The following is an 18,589-nucleotide window of genomic DNA, read 5'->3' on the forward strand; positions in this document are numbered from 1 at the left end:
GTTTACACTATCCTTTGGGATGTTCATAGCATAAAAATTGCCTTTCACCATCCTGAGCCTGAGTTGTTTCTTTAGTCAATAAAATTTAAAAACAGGATTCCATGGAATGACGACTGTACTTATTTTACAAAGATGCTGTAATATGTGGTGGCTGCCTGCCGTCAGATATGACCTACCCTGGCTTATGGAATCAGGCTTTGATTATGTGTATTCTTTTGATTTCTTTATTTAGCAATGCAGAATCTTGCAGCTAGTGAAAGCAAATACGGGTGCGTCAATGGCAAGAGCCCTGAGACTGAAGAGAACTGGGTTCTTGTCCAAGCTCTGTTGTCAAATTGCTGTGTGGTCTTGGGAAAACCCCTGTCTCTCTGTGAGCCTCAGTTTTCTGACCTGTATAATGGAGGTTTGGGACCAGGTGATGGCTAAGGTCCTATTTCTGAAACATTCTAATATTATAATGTTTCTGAAACTTTCTTATTTTTTTGAAGCCAGGGCTTTTCTCCATATATTTTAACAGTAATATTACCTCTAGTTTATGACCTTCTGCTATAACATGATGGGCTGACTCAATGTATTGATGAACACTATCCCCAGATTTAATTATCTTGGAGCGTCATCACCACATTGTATAAAATGAGCCATATTGTTCATTGCATCAGCAGCCTTTGCTGAAATGGAGGTTATGGGATAACAACTTTAAGGCTAACTCATTAATGCTCTGGGATGAATAAGCTAATGTGTCAGCAGACCAAATTGGTGCCCAAATGTTTTCATATAGAGACCCATATCTCTTTCCCATGTTGTGATACATTAATGGGGATGTCTTTATCCATTGCCGCTGTCTGTAGTCATTTGAATAATGTAGATGCAGTACCTTCTGGGCACCCAGCCCCATTCACTATCAATTTCCTAAACTTTGAGGCACTCTCAGAGGCTTGGAACAAAATTCTAGTGATGCCATAGAGTACCTAATTTATAAGGATTTAAACCATGGCATCAGTGCAGTCCCTGCTTTTTTTTTTTCCATAGGTGTTTACTAGTAAGCACTGCACCATTCTTAACTATTTTATGGGGGCAATGGAGTAAATTAGTCCTCCAAATCATGAAGGCTGTAGATTTATGCCTAGTTGAAACCATTTCAATCCTCACAATGTTGAAGCGGGTAACCTTTCTGACGTTAATTTGTTTCTCCATCTGTGTGCCATGCATTTTGGGAGGACGTGAGAAACAGGCTTGATGCCATTCAAGTGTGTTTCCCCTTTTTGTGTTGATGGAAACTTGATTTGTGCCTGTCCGCTCTTTGTTCAAATTCTCTCTCTTGATATCTGCTCATATTCTAGCCCCTTTACTTATCCAAATAAAATCATATATATATATATATATTGCTAGTGACAATGTAGAATTGGATGGCTTGAAAGAGAAACAAATTTTGAGACATACAGTCACTTTATTAATCTGAATAATAACATTTGAAATATTAACCTATGCAGTTAGTTTTTCTAAATTTTATAAGATGATTTTTTTAAATACTTGACTCTGCTGAAATTGGAGAATGAAGAAGAAAGATATATCCCTTAAAATCTCCTAAGATCTCTTTACATAATTCAAATTTAGTGGAGAAGAGTAGATTGTTCAATGGATTGATACAAATTCTAATTTTATGTAATTACTTTTGAAACATGATTTTTTTTGTAAACTCCAGCCCTCTGCAAAGAACTTTCACTATTAACATGTTTATTAAAAACCAATGCTAAATACCACACATAATATTATTCATTCAACTCTCAGACAACCACTGAAATGGATACTGTGTCATTTCACCATTTTATAGAGAAGGCCACTGAGACTCAGAGAATTCAACTGACTTTCTTAAGATCACACAGCTAAGAAATCTAGAGGCTGGCTTTGAACTCAGTTATATTTGGCTCTAACACTAGTAAAAGTATTTGTCTAAAGATAGTGTTTCTGCAAATGTTTTGAATTCTAGACTGAAACTGAGCTGGTTTGCTTTCATCTTGCTTTTGAATCTCATGGTCTCTTCAGGCTAGTGCCATGGTATACTGAAGGGGTAAGGGGAAAACACTTTGGAGCAAGAGAGGTCTCTTGGCACCTCTTTCCTGTAGGGAGCCTCCTTTTGTGTTCAGCTTGAAATGTCAGGCCTGAGGATGAGTATTCAAATCTCAAGATCCTGTTATGTGCCTCTCTCATAGTGCGAAAGCCTGCCTACTCATTCCCCCTCCCCACCCCACCCATCTGCTTCTTGTCTGGGGACATTGGTCTTCCTAAATCTGCTTCTGTATTGTATGCTACTGGCACCTTGAGAAGGTTGAAAGCAAGTAAGGCAATGCCAATTTTTCTGTTAGAACTGCAGCATATAACTGCTCTTAAGTTTAGCCCTGTGTGCTGGAGCAGGGAGGCAATGACAAACGGTTTATTCTAAGGCCTTTGATTTCCTTCGGAATTGTAAGCATCTAGGCTGACTCATCTCTCAAAGGCTTTTCTCTCTCTCTCCTTTTGGGGCTGTTGTTGATTGGGGGATTTTACTGTTTGTTCTTACCTTATATTTGCGGGAGAGAAGGGACTGATTTTCATCTTATTTTTGGGTGAAAAAACCAGCTCTGCTCTTTGGATGATCAGATCTGGTAAGCTTCGATAAGAAGAAATAGCTGAAACTCCAAAACAGGTACAAAAGATGTCTGGATTGGGGAAAGGGGAGAGGGGAGTAATGTTAGAGAAATTAAGCCAGAGCTAGGCTGTGTGTCTCAGGATGAGACCCTAGACTAATAGGCTCTGGACCTGCTATTTTGAATGGGGGATTGCTAGAGGCTTAGTCTGGAACTGTGGTTAAATGCATGTGCCTTTGGTTAAAATGGTCACTTTGCAAGTTGCAGTTTGGTGGTTGGGGTTAGGTGTTCACTTTGGGTCCAGGGGATGGAGCTTTGCAGTTGAAGGTTTAATATCTATGCTAGGTGTTTTCCTCTTGGTTTAGTTCAAAAGCCACAGGAAAACTCCTCATCTTTTCTCTTACTGCACCTATTTCTGACATCTGTGATCCTGGCTACTAAGGGAAGTAGGCAAAAGAGTTTTGGAGACAAAATTCAAGTATGGTTTATTTGTTTGTTTGTTTTTTGTTTTTTGTTTTTTTGTTTTTTTTGGACAGAAGGTAGCTCATCTATTTAGATTATTGCATGATAAACCGTTACTTAACTTTTCTCTGCCAAAGCTGCATTGCCTGATCTTTGAAATTTAAGCTCCCCACCCCCCAAATCATATATAGAATGTTATTGTAGATTCCATGGGAAAGAGACATTCAGTAAAGTTGTATGTAACTACTTCCTTTCTTGGCAAAAGGTTTAGTTCCCCATCTCCTGAATTATCTTCTCTATCAGGAACCAGCCATATGTACCCAAACCATGAACTTGGGAGCTATCCTAAATTGTTTTCTTTCCATTGCAATTAAAGATGTTCCCTAAGCCCTGTCAGTTCCATCCATGAGATTCGTCCCCTACTCCAGCCCTAGTGACACTGACTTGTGTCAATATCCCTTGCCTCTTGGCTCATCTACCTACTTCCAGCTCTCTACCCAAAACAGGCTTTTTCATGGCTTTCTGTGATTTTTCCAAGGTGCAACTCTGAATCTTTCACTCCCTGCCTAAAGCCCTATTGCCTTCAGGAAAAAGTCCGACTCTTTAAGCTGGCTTATAGGGCCATCCATGATCTCATCCCTGCCCATCCAGATTTATCTCCTTCCAATCCCTTTATACAGCTTCAAGAATATGACAACCTCTCTCCCATCTCTTTTCCTTTGCACAAGCTGTTCTCTCTGGATGCTCCCCTCCTCTGTCTCCAGGCAGACTTAGCTGTTTTCTCCTTTCTGCTCTCACAATACTTTGTTTATATCTTGGAGGTCTAACATCACAAGGTTTTGTAAATTGTTGCTAACTTGTGTATCTCCTTCACTGCACTGTTAAATCTTTAAAAAAAAAAAAAAAAGAAATAGTATTACCTTGCTCATCCTTTCAATCTTTAGCGCCTGGCACAAAGTGGGCAATTAATACAGGTTTTTGTTTTAATGAATGAATGAATGAGTGAACAAATGAGTAATAGAGAATGTGCGGGAAAGGATGCTGTGTGAGGTGTAGGGGCATACCCCATGGGGGATGCTTTGTAGTCTGGAAGTAGTATAAGATAGTGGGCATCATGGAGAAGGCACATATAAAATAGGTTTTACCATTACACTAAGACAAACTCCACTTTGATACCAATTCTGTTTAAGGAGTCTCACTAGAAATGGTCTGGAAATGATGTTTGTTGGTTTTGGTACAAATGATTTTTTTATGAAAAAGTAATATAATGAAGTTGTACAATGTTTGGTAAATAGAGAAAAGCAACAGGCAAACAAAATCTCACCAGTTAATGCAAATGTTGTTAGCATTTGGGTGCATTTCCTTCAGTCTTTTATTTTTATGCATGTTTTTCTTCACATAGTTGCAATCAAAATTAATACAATTCTGTGTTTTGTATTTGTTGTTAAAAAACTCTTTGTAAATATGACTTTAATGATTGCATAATTTTTCCATACTGTGGCCATTACAAAATTTATATAACTAATATCATTGCTGGGCTAGCTTTTTTTCCCTTTTTTTGTTACTATTATGGTTTATGTGGATATGCTTTTCCCTGTCTGTAGGAAGATTTTATTAGGATAGATTCCTAGAAGGGGAGTTACTAGGTCAAAGGGCCTGGGGACGATTTTTGGCTCTAGACCCATGTGTCCATTTTGTTTTCTGGACTTGTCTGAATTTGCAGCTCTCCTAACCTAGATGAAAGTCCCCTTTTTATCCAACCTGGACAGCATCGAGTATCATCATGGAAAGAAAAAAAAAAAAACCTCTAAAAACGCTCTAATTAATTAATTAATTAATGGAAAATACTATCTTATTTTTGTTTCAAAGTGCTTTTGTTAAAAAATGTTTTTCTTTTTTATTTTTTCTTCTTATTTTCTCTCTTTGTACTTTTTTTTTCTAATTAGGTTTTCTTTTTCCTGGACTATCTGTTAAGGGCTGAATTTTTGAAGTTGGATTTTTTTTTCTTTTTTAGCAAAAACAACCAGAGGCTGCTCTGCTTGAGGGTGAAGCCGCCTCCCAGTTTTCCCTCCCCCTCTACCCCCACCCCCATAGTTCTCTCCACCAGGTCCAGTGACAATTGGATGATGCAGCCTTAATAATCATCCGATTCCAGAATGGGTGGCTGCATTCCTTTTCTGAAGGCAGCAAGGGCACTGTGCCCCAGAATCATGCCCCCTTTGCTGTTGTTGTCCGCCTTCATTTTTTTAGTGAGTGTCTTGGGAGGAGCCCCAGGACACAACCCCGACCGCAGGACGAAGATGGTATCGATACACAGCCTCTCCGAGCTGGAGCGTCTGAAGCTGCAAGAGACTGCTTACCACGAACTCGTGGCCAGACATTTCCTCTCCGAATTCAAACCTGACAGAGGTAAGCTGTACCCCGGACTGTGGCATCCTCGCCTTCGGGAGAGTGGACCCTCCGGGCAGGACAGGGCGGATTAGGGGTCTGGCAGGGTGGGAGGGGCTCACGCCTGATCTCGGACTTGATCAGTTCTCCTGGCGTCTGGGGAACTGAAGAAGCCGGAGTTGAAGGCTGTTTGTTGAATTGCGGAAGAGGTAAAAATTAGTTGAGTTTGGTCGAAGGCTGGGAGTTGAGGGGGCAGTAAGACAGACGGGCAGATGTCAGGGACAGACAAGTGGACAGAGGGCCGGTGAAGAGACAGACGCACCAGGTGCGGTGCGAGAATAGGGCAGAGCGAGACGGAAGCGCAGAGGGACACTCTGGAGAGAACTGGGAGAGACAGAGACAGCGCGGTCGAGAGACAGAGAGTAGAGGGAGATAGCAAGACAGTGCGTGAGAGAGAGACGCTCCTAGCCGGGCGGTGAACGGGAGGGCGGTGCGGGCGCGGGGGCGGCGGCAGGAGTTGCGCCTCTAGCACTGCCCACCTCAGCTGGCTGCCGGGGAGCGAGCAGGACGCGGCGCAGGACGAGGTTCGAGTGCACCAGGGAATCTCAGGGGTAAGCGCGCGGATTTGGCAGCGGAGCCCAGGCGGTTAGCGCGGACCCAGGCGCGCCCCAGAGGTATTGGAAAGTGCTGGGGGTGGCAGCTTCGCTAGGCGCGCACCGCGAACGCAGCTTGAATTGAGCGAAGCAAAGGGCGAGGAGCCCCCGCTGGCAGCCACTGATGCCAGATTCGGAGTGCGGGGACAGCCAGGTGTCGCCGCTTCTCCTACCGCAGCGCAGGGAGCCGACGGCAACCTGGTGCGAGCGCGCCCGCAGTAACTTGGCGACCCTCACCCGCGGTGGCGCTGCAGGAGAGCCCCTCCCTCCCCTCTCCTGTTGCGTGATCTGGGGGCTTCAGAGCCCCGGAAATTATGTTTTAATTGTTGTATTGAGCGACTACGGGTGCGTAGCAAGATGCGCGGTGCGCACGCGGCGCATTAGAATGTCTGGTTTGGTTAAATTCTTGGAGTCTGATAAGAGTGAGATAGGCTTGTCCTTGTTGTTAGGTGGGGAAACTGAGGCTCATAGAAAGCAAATTACTTTTCGCCCGCTGGGCAGAGCTCGCCTCTCTGCCACTCCCTCCCCCTGCTGCAGATCAGGGCATTGGGATGTTTTAGTCACTTATTAAGTCCTATTTGTAAGTGTATCTTTTCTTTTTTCTCTTTCTGTAGCTCTGCCTATTGACCGTCCGAACACCTTGGATAAGTGGTTTCTGATTTTGAGAGGACAGCAGAGGGGTGAGGGGGCTCTTGTATTTTCTTTAGAAAAGAAATAGAATGCTAACCCCCTGTGTAGTGTGGCCCTGGCTATTGGAGACTGGGTGGCGTCCACTGTCCCAGGGGACACTCTCCTCAGCTCCCAAACCCCACAGGGGGTGATATCAGGAAATGGCGCAGTAGCTGTAGGTGCTTGGGGCGGTCCTCTCAGACCTTCCTGGTGGACTCACCCCACACAGATCAACCCGAAGAAATCGCCCTCTTTGTTTCAAGGTAGTCACCCCCAGGGAAAATTTAAGGCAGGGACCTCGAGCCTCGTCGGGGTGGTTGAGTGGAGCTGAGTCCTTTCGCCAAACCACTGCGGGGTCTTTTTGGCTAGCTCCCCAGGGAGGGGCGCTGCGGTTCTGGAGAGGTGGGGTTGGCTGCGGGTGGTTGCTGAGAGGAGTGCTACAGCCCCTGCTTCCTCCTGATTTAAGCGCTGCGAGGCTTTGACGTTTCTCATTCTTTCTCTCGTGGCTCCCCAGCTGTATCACACAAGACATTTGGCATTAGCCTGGAAGAGGTCCTGGTGAACGAGTTTACCCGCCGCAAGCATCTTGAACTGACAGCCAGGATGCAGGTTGAAGAAGCCACTGGTCAGGCTGCGGGCCGTCGTCGGGGAAACGTGGTGCGAAGGGTGTTTGGCCGCATCCGGCGCTTTTTCAGTCGCAGGCGGAATGAGCCCACCTTGCCCCGGGAGTTCACTCGCCGTGGGCGTCGAGTGAGTTAAACCCTCCAGGTTTCAGGCAGGGGCCTCTCCTGAGGTATGCAGGAATGTGAGGCCGGAGGATCAAGGCCTGTGCCCTCAGAGGCAGGGGGGAGCTGAACACAATATGTTGAAGTGGTGTCCTTGGCTTGCCACAAAGGGAATGTATCTTGTCCTGAATGTCATACATACAGTACTCAGGAAGGTCCTAATTGACTCTCTTTATTTCCCGTTTTAAGATAATCTGGATTTCTCCACAGGGTGCAGTGTCTGTGGATAGTCTGGCTGAGCTGGAAGACGGAGCCCTGCTGCTGCAGACCCTGCAGCTTTCAAAAATTTCCTTTCCAATTGGCCAACGACTTCTGGGATCCAAAAGGAAGATGAGTCTCAATCCGATTGCGAAACAAATCCCCCAGGTTGTTGAGGCTTGCTGCCAATTCATTGAAAAACATGGTAAGGGAGCTGCAAATGGGTAAATCAAGGAAGGAAGCAAAGGGAAAGGAGGGATGTTCTGGAAATGGGGGGAGAAAAGAGGTCGAGGATGAAGGGCTTGGATAACATTCCCCTGACACCCAGTGGAGGTCGCGATGCAGTAGGGGGTGAGGGGAGAAGAGAAATGCCATGGGAAAGGGATTCAGAGATGCTTAGCATCCCCTGGTCTTTTCTTTCAGGCTTAAGCGCAGTGGGGATTTTTACCCTTGAATACTCCGTGCAGCGAGTGCGTCAGGTAAATTGGCTATGTTTACATGTTTGTTCCTCCAATAAGAAAGAGCAGGAGGAGGTGGGGTTTCCCCATAGACCTGACTACCTGGTGGGGGGAGGAGCAGGGTCTTCTTTGTAGCCCCCAGGCCCACCATATTGCCAGCTACCTCCACTGAATACTGGAACCTGTTGAAGGAATGACCAAGATGGAGCTGTGGTGGGCCAGGCAGACAGTCCCTGTCTTCTCCTTTTCCTAGCTCCGTGAAGAATTTGATCAAGGTCTGGATGTAGTGCTGGATGACAATCAGAATGTGCACGATGTGGCTGCACTCCTCAAGGAGTTTTTCCGTGACATGAAGGATTCTCTGCTGCCAGATGATCTGTACATGTCATTCCTCCTGACAGCAAGTGAGTCTTCTGACCTCCCTAGTAGGGCAAGGAAAGGAAATATTACTGGGGTCTAGGGGTTCTAGGGACAGAGCTCAGGCTGGAGGACTTCGAAGAACTAAGGCAAAATGACCATAAGAAGATTTTAAAAACCTCTCCAGAATATATACAATTATTATTTGTCAATTAAAAATAAAATTTTAATAAAAAACGTATTTGGGTTACTTTCTTTGTATTTCTAAATGTTCCATTATAAGTCTGTTGCTTGGAAATTTCTCTAGAGCTTCTTGAAGATATGTGTGCCCTCTCAGGTCAAAAAAAAAAAAAAACCACCCAGGTTCTGTAGAGGACGTCTGGTTTTTATGGGGGCACTTCTTGCTTTCAGAGTTCCTGAGCTCAAATGCTTTGGAAATGAGCAAAGGCAAGATGCCTGGGTACTTTCTCCATAACTGCCAGCAAGTTTCAAGCAGAATCTCACTTCCCTTGGTATCAGTCTGCAGCCAAGACTATCCCCCTGAGACAGCCCCTGTTTTCCTTCTTCTAGCTTTAAAGCCCCAGGATCAGCTTTCTGCCCTGCAGTTGCTGGTCTACCTGATGCCACCCTGCCACAGTGATACCCTGGAGCGTCTGCTGAAGGCCCTGCATAAAATCACTGAGAACTGCGAGGACTCAATTGGCATTGATGGAGAGTTGGTAAAAAGATCTTGGAAAGAGTAGTGAAAACTGTAGTAGGGGACATATGTGGGAGTATATCAGCAAGAGGGTGGATGGAGAGGAGAGAGAGAAACAAGAATAAAAAGAGACATATTCATTTGTACAACTCCCAGTACTACCTCAGCGTCAATCACTTTCTGCTTTCCTTTGCCTAGGTCCCAGGCAACCGTATGACTTCCACTAACTTGGCCTTGGTGTTTGGATCTGCTCTCCTGAAAAAAGGAAAGTTTGGCAAGAGAGAGTCCAGGAAAACAAAGCTGGGGATTGATCACTATGTTGCTTCTGTCAATGTGGTCCGTGCCATGATTGATAACTGGGATGTCCTCTTCCAGGTAGGTGCAAGTTTTGGATGCACTTGTTTTACACATCCGTCTCCTGTTCACAAGGCAAGGCACAGTTGTACCTGCATCTTTGAGGGTAGCCAAAACAGGCAGCCACAAGATCGTCCAGTCTAGAAATTCCTCCCACATTAGCTGGCCTTGGTACCTTTAGTCCTAGGTACCTGAAAGAGATGAGTATAAATGAAAAGGTGCTGTGTAATGATGGCTAATGTTGCTAATTCTACCCTCAGGTGCCTCCCCATATTCAGAGGCAGGTTGCTAAGCGCGTGTGGAAGTCCAGCCCGGAAGCACTTGATTTTATCAGACGCAGGAACTTGAGGAAGATCCAGTGAGTGTTTTTTGGGTTTGTTTATGCTTAGCCTGAAGCACCTCCTCCTATGGGGTTTTCCAACTCCAGACTATCTTTATATTAAGTAACGCAAGTACACAAACTGACTTTTTCAAAATCCTTCCCATTCAGGAGTGCACGCATAAAGATGGAAGAGGATGCACTACTTTCTGATCCAGTGGAAACCTCTGCTGAAGCCCGGGCTGCTGTCCTTGCTCAAAGCAAGCCTTTTGATGAAGGTCAGTTCCCTGCTGGAGGTCAGGCCCTTGCTGAAGGTCAGTCCCTTGTTGAAGGTCAGGCCCTTTTTGAAGGCCAGGTCGTTGCTGAAGATGAGCCCCTTGAGGAAGATGAGTCCTCTGAGGAAGATGAAGAGCTAGTATTTGAATATCTTAATCAAGGAGTAGTCTTTGGGGAAGCTCAAGGTCTAGAAATCCCAAATAACTTTGAGATTCAGGGCCCACATCTTGAAGGAATACCAGAGCTTGATGAGGAAGATGATGATGATGATAATGATACTTTAAATTTTGATGATCTTCCTCCCCTTGGAGATATTCTAGAACCAGATAATGAAATTCCAGAACTCATTGAGATCCCAGACTTTGAAGAAATTCCATATTTTGATATGGTCCCAGACCTTGAAGGAGCCCCAGATGTGCAAGAAATCCTGAACCCTGGAGAAAACTCAAACCATGACCTAGAAGAAGGAGCAGATTTTGAAGACCACCAAAATCTTAACCTTGCAGAAGCTCCCTATCTTGATGTAATCCCAAACAATGAAATTCCAGACCACGCAGATGCTTCAGATAATGATGAAATCCAAGATTCTGAAGAAGATCCCAGTCTTGAAGATGTCCCAGCTGTTGATGAAGTTCCAAATGATGAAGCCTCAAATACTGAAGAAATCCCAGACTATGAAGCCCCAGAGGTAAATGGGATTTCAGACTCTGAGGAAGACCTTGATTTTGAAGAAGTCTCAGCTCTTTATGTGGTTCCAAGCCCTGAAGAAGCCCCTGGTGGACATGAAATCCCAAATCATGAAGAATCTCCAGAGCTTAATGGACTCTCAGACCCTGAAGAAGATCCCAGTCTTGAAGAGGTCTCAGATTTTGATGGAATCCCAAATGATGAGGAAGCCTCAGACACTGAAGAAATTCCAGACCATGAAGAAGCTCCAGAGACCAATGGAATTGCAGGCCCTGAAGAGGTCCCAGCTCTCCATGTAGTCACAGGCCCTGAAAATGTCTCTGATTTTGATGAAATGCAAGACCATGAAGAATCCTCAGATGTGAGTGGAGTCCCAAACACCGAAGAAGCCTCAGATATTGAAGAAATTCCGGGACGTGAAGAAGCCTCTGATGTTAGTGGAAACCAAGACTCTGAAGAAAGCCCTAGTCTTGAAGAAGATTCAGTTCTCTATGTGGCTCCAAAACCTAAGGATGCCCAGATTTACAACAAAGTTCAAGATTATCAGAAAGACCAAGCCAATGCATTTGAAGAAGAAGAAGTTACCACTATGGCTCCAGAAACTGATGATGTCTCCATTCTCAATACAATTCCAGACCCTCCACAAGACCTGGCTGTCAATCTTGAAGAAGTCATGGATGTGGAAGAAGTCCCAATGCCTAAAGATTTCAACTCTAAAGAGGTTCAGAATCCAAAAGCAATTCAGTTTCATAAAGATGCAGATGTTGCATTCCCTGTAGATACCACTCTCCTTAAAAACAAGTCTCAGCCTGGCCAAGTCATGGACTACAAGTCCTCACCAGAGGTGTTGAAGGGCAACACCTGCTTTCTGTCTTCCATGCAGTGCTGTAAGCTTTCAGCTCTAGCTTTGTTACTCATTTGCTTGGTAAAATTAGTCAGGTTACTTGTAGGGTGGTGGTGGTTATTAGGAGGTCGCCCTCTTACCTGTCTCCCTGGTGGTATTGTCCATTCCCTCTGAGCGCAGGGTATCTGTCTTACTCTTTCTCTTTCCTAACTCAGCTCTTTTCCCAGTTCCCACAGTGGTCCTAGATTCAGAGATCTGTGTTCTGCTGTCAGGCTGTAGTATTCTTATATGTCAAATGGGGATAATCATCCCTGTCCTACCTTCTTGCCTCATACTGTATTTGAAACTCAAAATTAGGTCTTAGTGCCTTGGGTGCTGCGCAAAGTATAAAGTCTAGAAACATAAGGAGTTAACATTGTTACTATTTTTCAGGTTCCTCTGAGGAGCCAGCTGTGCCTCCCGGCACTGCCCGTTCCCATGACGATGAGGAAGGAGCGGGTAACCCTTCCATTCCGGAGCAAGACCGCCCATTGCTCCGTGTGCCCCGGGAGAAGGAGGCCAAAACTGGCGTCAGCTACTTCTTTCCTTAGATGTTTTTCCTTCTATAAGGTGCCAGACAGGGGAAAAGGGTGGGGGTACATCTGGGATGTCACAGGAAACATTAAGGAGAGAGTTGAAGGTAAAGATCTGAAGGTAAGAAGGAGTTCCACCTGATGCTCGGGTCAGGATGAGAATTCCAAACACACTGCCAGCCCCTTCACTGGGGATGCTTGGTCTCTTCTGCTGGTAAAAGCAGCGATGTTTCTGTGTCATGCCCAAGCTCCCCGGTGCTACCTTGCCTTTCTCTTTTACCCCTGATCTTGGCTTTCTCTCTCTCTCTGCAGACTTTCCTTTAATTGATGTGACATTTGTGGTAAACACCTTTCCCAGGGAACCTCACAAATCTTGAGATGCTTTCCCTTCCCCAAATGGGATTGCATGATTTCCCTGACTTTCCTACCCTCCTCCAGAGAGCTCAGTTGGAAAGGCCCTCAAGAGGCATGCTAGAACGTTAGGTCAGCCTACTGACAGCTGACAAACAATTAATGCGAAATCATGTCACACCAACCCATAGCCGTGTCCACGCAGCAACTCCACCACCTTAGGATTTCCCCCTCCAAATTATTCAGACCAATGGCTTGCCAAATGGCCTCTCCCAAAATTCTGTACAGTTTTGCTCAGGTCACGCCAACAGGGAAACCTCAAGTGTAGATCTAATTAGTGTTTCTGGGATCCAAAGTTAGAGGAAAAATTAGATTTTATTGCCTGGATCTGCTTTAAAGACAATTGGTGTTTACACCCTCTTGTCAGCAAAACAGCTAGTTAGGTAAGGACATATAGTTCCAAGTAGGTAAAGTCACTTGATTACAAATGTTCTTAACTATCGTCTCTGTAATTCCTTTATACAGGACAGTACAAAATTGTGGGACATGCTCTGGTAACACACAGATATGGGTTGCATATGATCCAGAATTACAGCTGATATTATGGATAACAACTGCTAAGGTCCATAAAATGAAGACTGTATTGTATTGAGGGATAGAAATTGATCATTTAATGGGTAACAACTGCTGAGCTCAAAGATTTGTGATTGTTAAAACTTCTCTGGCATTTAATCATTAATAAACATCTGTATTGTGACAGCAGCATATTCATGGCTTATTGTATTTTTCTTCTTTTTAATTTGGGGGGTGAGTTGGGAAGCTCTGACTAGAGAGCTGAAGGGGTAAAGGAGAGGTGAATAGAAATAAACAGGACAGGGTGATGTAGAATAAAGAAGAAGATGACATGGGATAAAGGGAAGGGGGTGACAAGGAATGAGGGGGTGGAGTGATGTGGAATAAAGGGGAGGGAGTGAAGTGGGTAAAAGGGGATAGAGTGATGTGGGGTAAAGGGGAGGGAATAGAGTTGAATAAATGAGAGGGGGAAACATGGAATAGAGAGGGAATGACATGGGATAAAGGGAAGGGGGGTGACATGAAATGAGGGGGTGGAGTGAGGTGGAATAAAGGGGAGGGGATGATATGGAATAAAGGGGAGGGGCTGATGTGGAATAAATGGGGGGGTGAGGTGGAATAAAGGGAAGTAAAATAGAATAAAGGGGAAGGGCTATAATGGAATAAAGGGGGTGGAAGTATTACTATTAAAGTAGAAAAGGTTAAGGGGAGATGAAAGAGAAGTAGGGGAAGCAAAGGAAGCTTAAGAGGAGAGCCTATAAGGGGGAAGGGAGGGGAATAAATGAGGAGACCACTAGGTATTTTCAACTGAGAAGTTCCCCCGAATCAGTGAAAAATAAAATCCTAAAAACATAGGCAGACATATGACTTCCAAGGGTCAGAGGAAGAACATACTGCTGTCTGACTGATAAAACTTGCAACCTTTCTTGAAAACTTATGGCTTCATGACATACTTGGAAATTTTCCATGTTAGATACAGGGCCTTAGAAAGTGGAATGGTTTGTGTTATTTATTTTTACACACTTTGCTTTAGGGTATTTCCTTGCATAGAGCTTTACAGACTGCAGACTCATAGCATTGTCCCCTCCTACACTAATAAATTTTGTAAATAATAATAATCCTGATAGTTAACACATATCAAGGTCTTCCAAAGTGTCTGACACTGTTAAAAACTTTATATTCATCATTTAATTTAATATTGGGGTTTGGGCTTTCAACAAGCAAGTTTCAGGTTTCTTCCTTGTAGGTCCTTTCTCTCCAGAAAGGACAGGCTATTAGACAATAACTGATATTTCAGGCAGATTCTAGCAGTTATAGCTGGGGCTTACAGATATCAGAGGCAGAAGAAAATGTAGGAGCTCACCCATTCCAACCTTCTTGTTATGTGAATAGTCATACTAGGGCTCAGACTTGGGAAAGGTCAGAAATCCGGGAGTAAGATTCAGATAGACCTTCTGACTGCATTTCCAGGACTTTATGGGGTCAAAAAAGTAAAATATGTCCCGTGAAAAGTTTACGTGTGCTTTCACCATTCAGCTTCAAAACAAACCAGATAACAAAGAAGAAAGTAGATTTGAAAACATTGCCTTCACTCTCTGGCCTTCCCTGAAACCAGGTTTTCTCCTAATCTTACATTTCTTCCCAGTGCCAATTCCTAACCAGCCTCAGGGACTGGGCCTGAGAGTGTTCGTAGATGTGGGCATTATCCTTGCTGTTCTCCACACTGTAAGGACCCAGCTCACAGGCTTCCTGACACTCCAAGTCCTGTCCTTATTCTGGGTGCCACCAACAATGTACACATGGAAGTCTTACCCCATATACCCTGGCCTCACACCTCTCTGACCTTTAACTTCTTAGTACCTCAACCACTCCCAGTCACTTGGCATCACTGGGCGTGGCTTCAACTCCAATATCCCACTGAGGCCCAAATCTTCTAATGAAGGCTGGGTCCATGCCATTTGCTCTTTGGCTTCCCTGAGGGGTCCAGTACCCAAGACCTTCCTTTTGTCTTCACTATTTTCCCTGTCCAGACAAAATTTGGGGCATATTGATTTAGTATTAACTGCCTTATCATCCCCTTGCCCTCCAAATACCACATCTGCACTATTTATCTCCAATTTTTGGTCTTTCCAAACAAATGTGTTCTCTGATTCCATAATAACCACTGTGGGAGAAAGGAGCAGCACCCCAAGAATTTCCAACCTCAGCTGGCCCTTCTGGCCACCTTGCAATCCTTTCACACACCCTAGGTCATCTCTTTCTCCAATTTTCATCCTATCTGTACTCCAAGATTTTCATCACTCCTCTCAAACAACAGCCCCTTTCACTCTACCCTCACCACACCCCATACAATGGCTCAGACTCCTACTTCATAAAGGAGATTGAGGTTAACTTCAGCTCCTTGACCCTACACCTACAAAGGTCTTTTTGGCTTCACTAACTCTCACTTCATATTGCATAGCACTACTTCTTATTATATAGCACTCCTTCAGCTTAGAAGTTCCTATTCTAGTTTCTTTTCCCTTGCTCTGTCTCTCCTCTGCTTTCCTTCTCCATTACCCCCACCCCTAAAACCTTGCTTACACTATTATCTCAGTTCTCTTGCCTGATTTTTGAATCTCTTCTTGTCTACTAGTTCACTTACTTCAGGATATTCTCATGATCAAGTGTCTCTCATCCTTAGAAACAATTCCTTGATCCGTCATCACCCTGTAACAATTGCTATACTGCTCTTTTTGTCAAACTCATTGAAAGAAGAGTCTATTCTATTCTGTATCTTCCTTCTTTTTTTTTTTTTTTTGAGACAGAGTCTCATTTGTGTCACCCAGGCTGGAGTGCAGTGGCATGATTGTGACTCAATGCAACCCCTGTCTCCTGGGCTCATGCCATCCTCATGCCTCAACCTCCCAAGTAGCTTGGGCTACAGGCGCATGCTTCCACGCCCTGCTAATTTTTTTTTGTATTTTTTGTAGAGATGGGGTTTTGCCATGTTGACCAGGCTGGTCTTGAACTCCTGAGCTCAAGTGACTCACCTACCTCAGCCTCCCAAAGTGCTGGGATTACAGGCGTGAGCCACCACGCCCAGTCTCTATCTTCCTTCTCACCTCCCATTTATTCTTCAGTCCATACCAATCAGGCTTCTATTCCCACTACTCTAATAAAATGGTGGCAAAAGTCACCACCAATAACCTATTATTACATTCAGTAAACATTGGTAATACACTTATTTTCCTCGGTCTCAGTGACACCACCACACCACCATCTCTTGATGTTTTACTTATATATTTTAAATTAAACATTTTTATTTGAGATAATTGTAGGTTCACATGCAGTTTTAAGAAACGATACAGCAAGGTCCTGAATATCCTCTACCCAGTTTCTCCAGTTGTACTATCTTGTAAATCTACAGTACAATATGACAACTAAGACACTGACATTGATACAGTCCAGATACAGCAATGTTCCATCACCATGAGAATTCCTCCTGTTGCTCTTTTATAGCAAAATAGACAAATCTACCTTTCATCCCCACCACCCCCTTTCCTAACCCTTGGTAACTAATCTGTTATCCATTTCTGTAATTTTGTCGTGTCAAGAATGTTATATAAATGGAATCATACATATGTGAGCTTTTGGGAGTGGCTTTTTTTTTCACTCAACATGATTACTTTGAGATTCATCCAGGTTGTGTGTAGCAGTACTTCATCTCTTTTTATTGCTGAGTAGTATTTCATGGTATAGATGTACCATAGTTTGTTTAACCACTCACCTACTGAAGGACATTTTGGTTGTTTCTCCAGTTTGGGGCGATTATAAATAAGACTACCATGAACATTCGAGTACAGAATTTGAGTGGACATATGTTTTCAGTTTTCTGGATGAATGCCCAGCTGTGCAATTACTGGGTCGTACACAATTGCATGTTTAGTTTTATAAGAAACTGACAAACCACTTTCCAGAGTAGTTATACAACTTTATATTCACACCAGCAATGTATCTGCATGCTTGCTAGCATTTGGTCTTGTCACTATTTCTTTTTATCTTGGCCATCATGATAGTTGTGTAGCGATATCTCATTGTGGTTTAAATTTGTATTTCTCTGATGCTTAATGACATTAAACATCTTTTTATGTGTTTATTTGCCATCTGTATAGTCTTCAGTGAAATGTCTGTTCACGTGGATATCTAATTGCTCTGGCACCAATTGTTGAAAAGACTATTTGTTCCCCATTGAATTGCTTTTGTGCCACTGCTTGCATGATTTCTGGTGATAAGTCCACTGTAATTCTTATCCTTCTTCCTTTATAGGCAAAGTATTTTCCCCTCTGGCTTCTTTCGTGACTTTCTCATTACCTTTGGTTTTCTGCAGTTTGAATATGATATGCTTAAGTATGACTTTTGGCAATTTATATGGTGTCACCTGAACTTCCGAGATGTGTGGCTTGATGTCTATCGTCGATTTTAGAAATTGATGTACCGTTATTATTTCAAATCTTTCTTCTGTTTCTTTCTCTCTCCTCTTTCTGGTAATCTATTTACACATGTTACATCATGTGAAAATGTCTCATAGTTCTTGGATGCTCTTTTCTTTTTTCATTCTTTTTTTTCTTTTTATTTTAGTTTAAGAAGTTTCTATTGACCTATCTTCAAGATTACTCATTCTTTCCCTGGCCGTGCCCAATGTACTGATGAGCCCATTAAAAGCAGCTTTCATTTCTGCTAGTGTTTTTTCATTTTTGGCATTTAAAAATTCTTACTTAGAATTCCCATCTCTCTCCTTACATGATTATTCTGTTCTTGCATGTTGTCTACTTTTTTTGATTAAAGCCCTTAACATATTAACCATAGTTATTTTAAATTCCTGTCTGATAATCCCAATATTTGTATCAGTCTTGTTCTAATGCTTGCATTGTCTATTCAGACTATGATTTTTCATGCCTTTTGGTGTGCCTTGTAATTTTTGTTGAAAGCTGAACATATTGTATCTGATGTCAGGAATTAAGGTAAGTAAACCTCTAGTCTGAGGATTCATGTTAATCTGGCAAGAATTGGGCTTTGTTTAATCTTTTCTGTAACTATTGGTGCCTCAGGCTTAAACTTTTCTATGTTCTTGTTTTTGTCTCCCCAATTAACATTGTGCTTTCCTAAGTACTCCTCTGAGAGAGAGTCTGTGTCTTGCAGCTCTTTCAATTGTAACTCACTATTATTATACTGGAGCCCTGTTGGTATGGTGTTAAGGTGTGAATCGGGGGATATTTTATAATCTTCTGATTACATCTCTCTTTTAATGGGTCTGTGTCTTTGGAATGTGACTTTTACAAG

General features: G+C 43.5%; 1 protein-coding gene across 6 annotated transcripts in view; it reads left to right on the top strand.

Moving 5' to 3' along the window:
* The window catches only part of ARHGAP36 (Rho GTPase activating protein 36), a 31,516-nt gene extending 18,060 nt beyond the window's left edge, over window positions 1-13,456 (top strand). For 2 of the 6 annotated variants that reach the window (XM_055106485.3, XM_008967157.4), the window contains exons 2-12: window positions 5,337-5,495; window positions 6,742-6,807; window positions 7,311-7,546; window positions 7,792-7,984; window positions 8,203-8,258; window positions 8,491-8,641; window positions 9,165-9,313; window positions 9,490-9,666; window positions 9,906-10,003; window positions 10,136-10,242; window positions 12,204-13,456. In XM_055106485.3, coding sequence (XP_054962460.1) covers window positions 5,337-5,495; window positions 6,742-6,807; window positions 7,311-7,546; window positions 7,792-7,984; window positions 8,203-8,258; window positions 8,491-8,641; window positions 9,165-9,313; window positions 9,490-9,666; window positions 9,906-10,003; window positions 10,136-10,242; window positions 12,204-12,361 — 1,550 coding nt within the window. In that variant the 3' untranslated portion in view covers window positions 12,362-13,456. Of the gene's footprint in view, window positions 1-2,397; window positions 2,684-4,592; window positions 5,496-5,568; window positions 6,149-6,741; window positions 6,808-7,310; window positions 7,547-7,791; window positions 7,985-8,202; window positions 8,259-8,490; window positions 8,642-9,164; window positions 9,314-9,489; window positions 9,667-9,905; window positions 10,004-10,135; window positions 10,243-12,203 lie in introns of those variants that run through there. The other 4 variants (XM_034949988.3, XM_008967156.5, XM_034949989.3 and 1 more) reach the window with 4 other exon arrangements.
* The last annotated feature ends 5,133 nt before the right edge of the window (window positions 13,457-18,589 follow it).

This window comes from Pan paniscus, chromosome X (assembly GCF_029289425.2).
Source record: "Pan paniscus chromosome X, NHGRI_mPanPan1-v2.0_pri, whole genome shotgun sequence".
Classification (NCBI taxonomy): domain Eukaryota; kingdom Metazoa; phylum Chordata; class Mammalia; order Primates; family Hominidae; genus Pan; species Pan paniscus.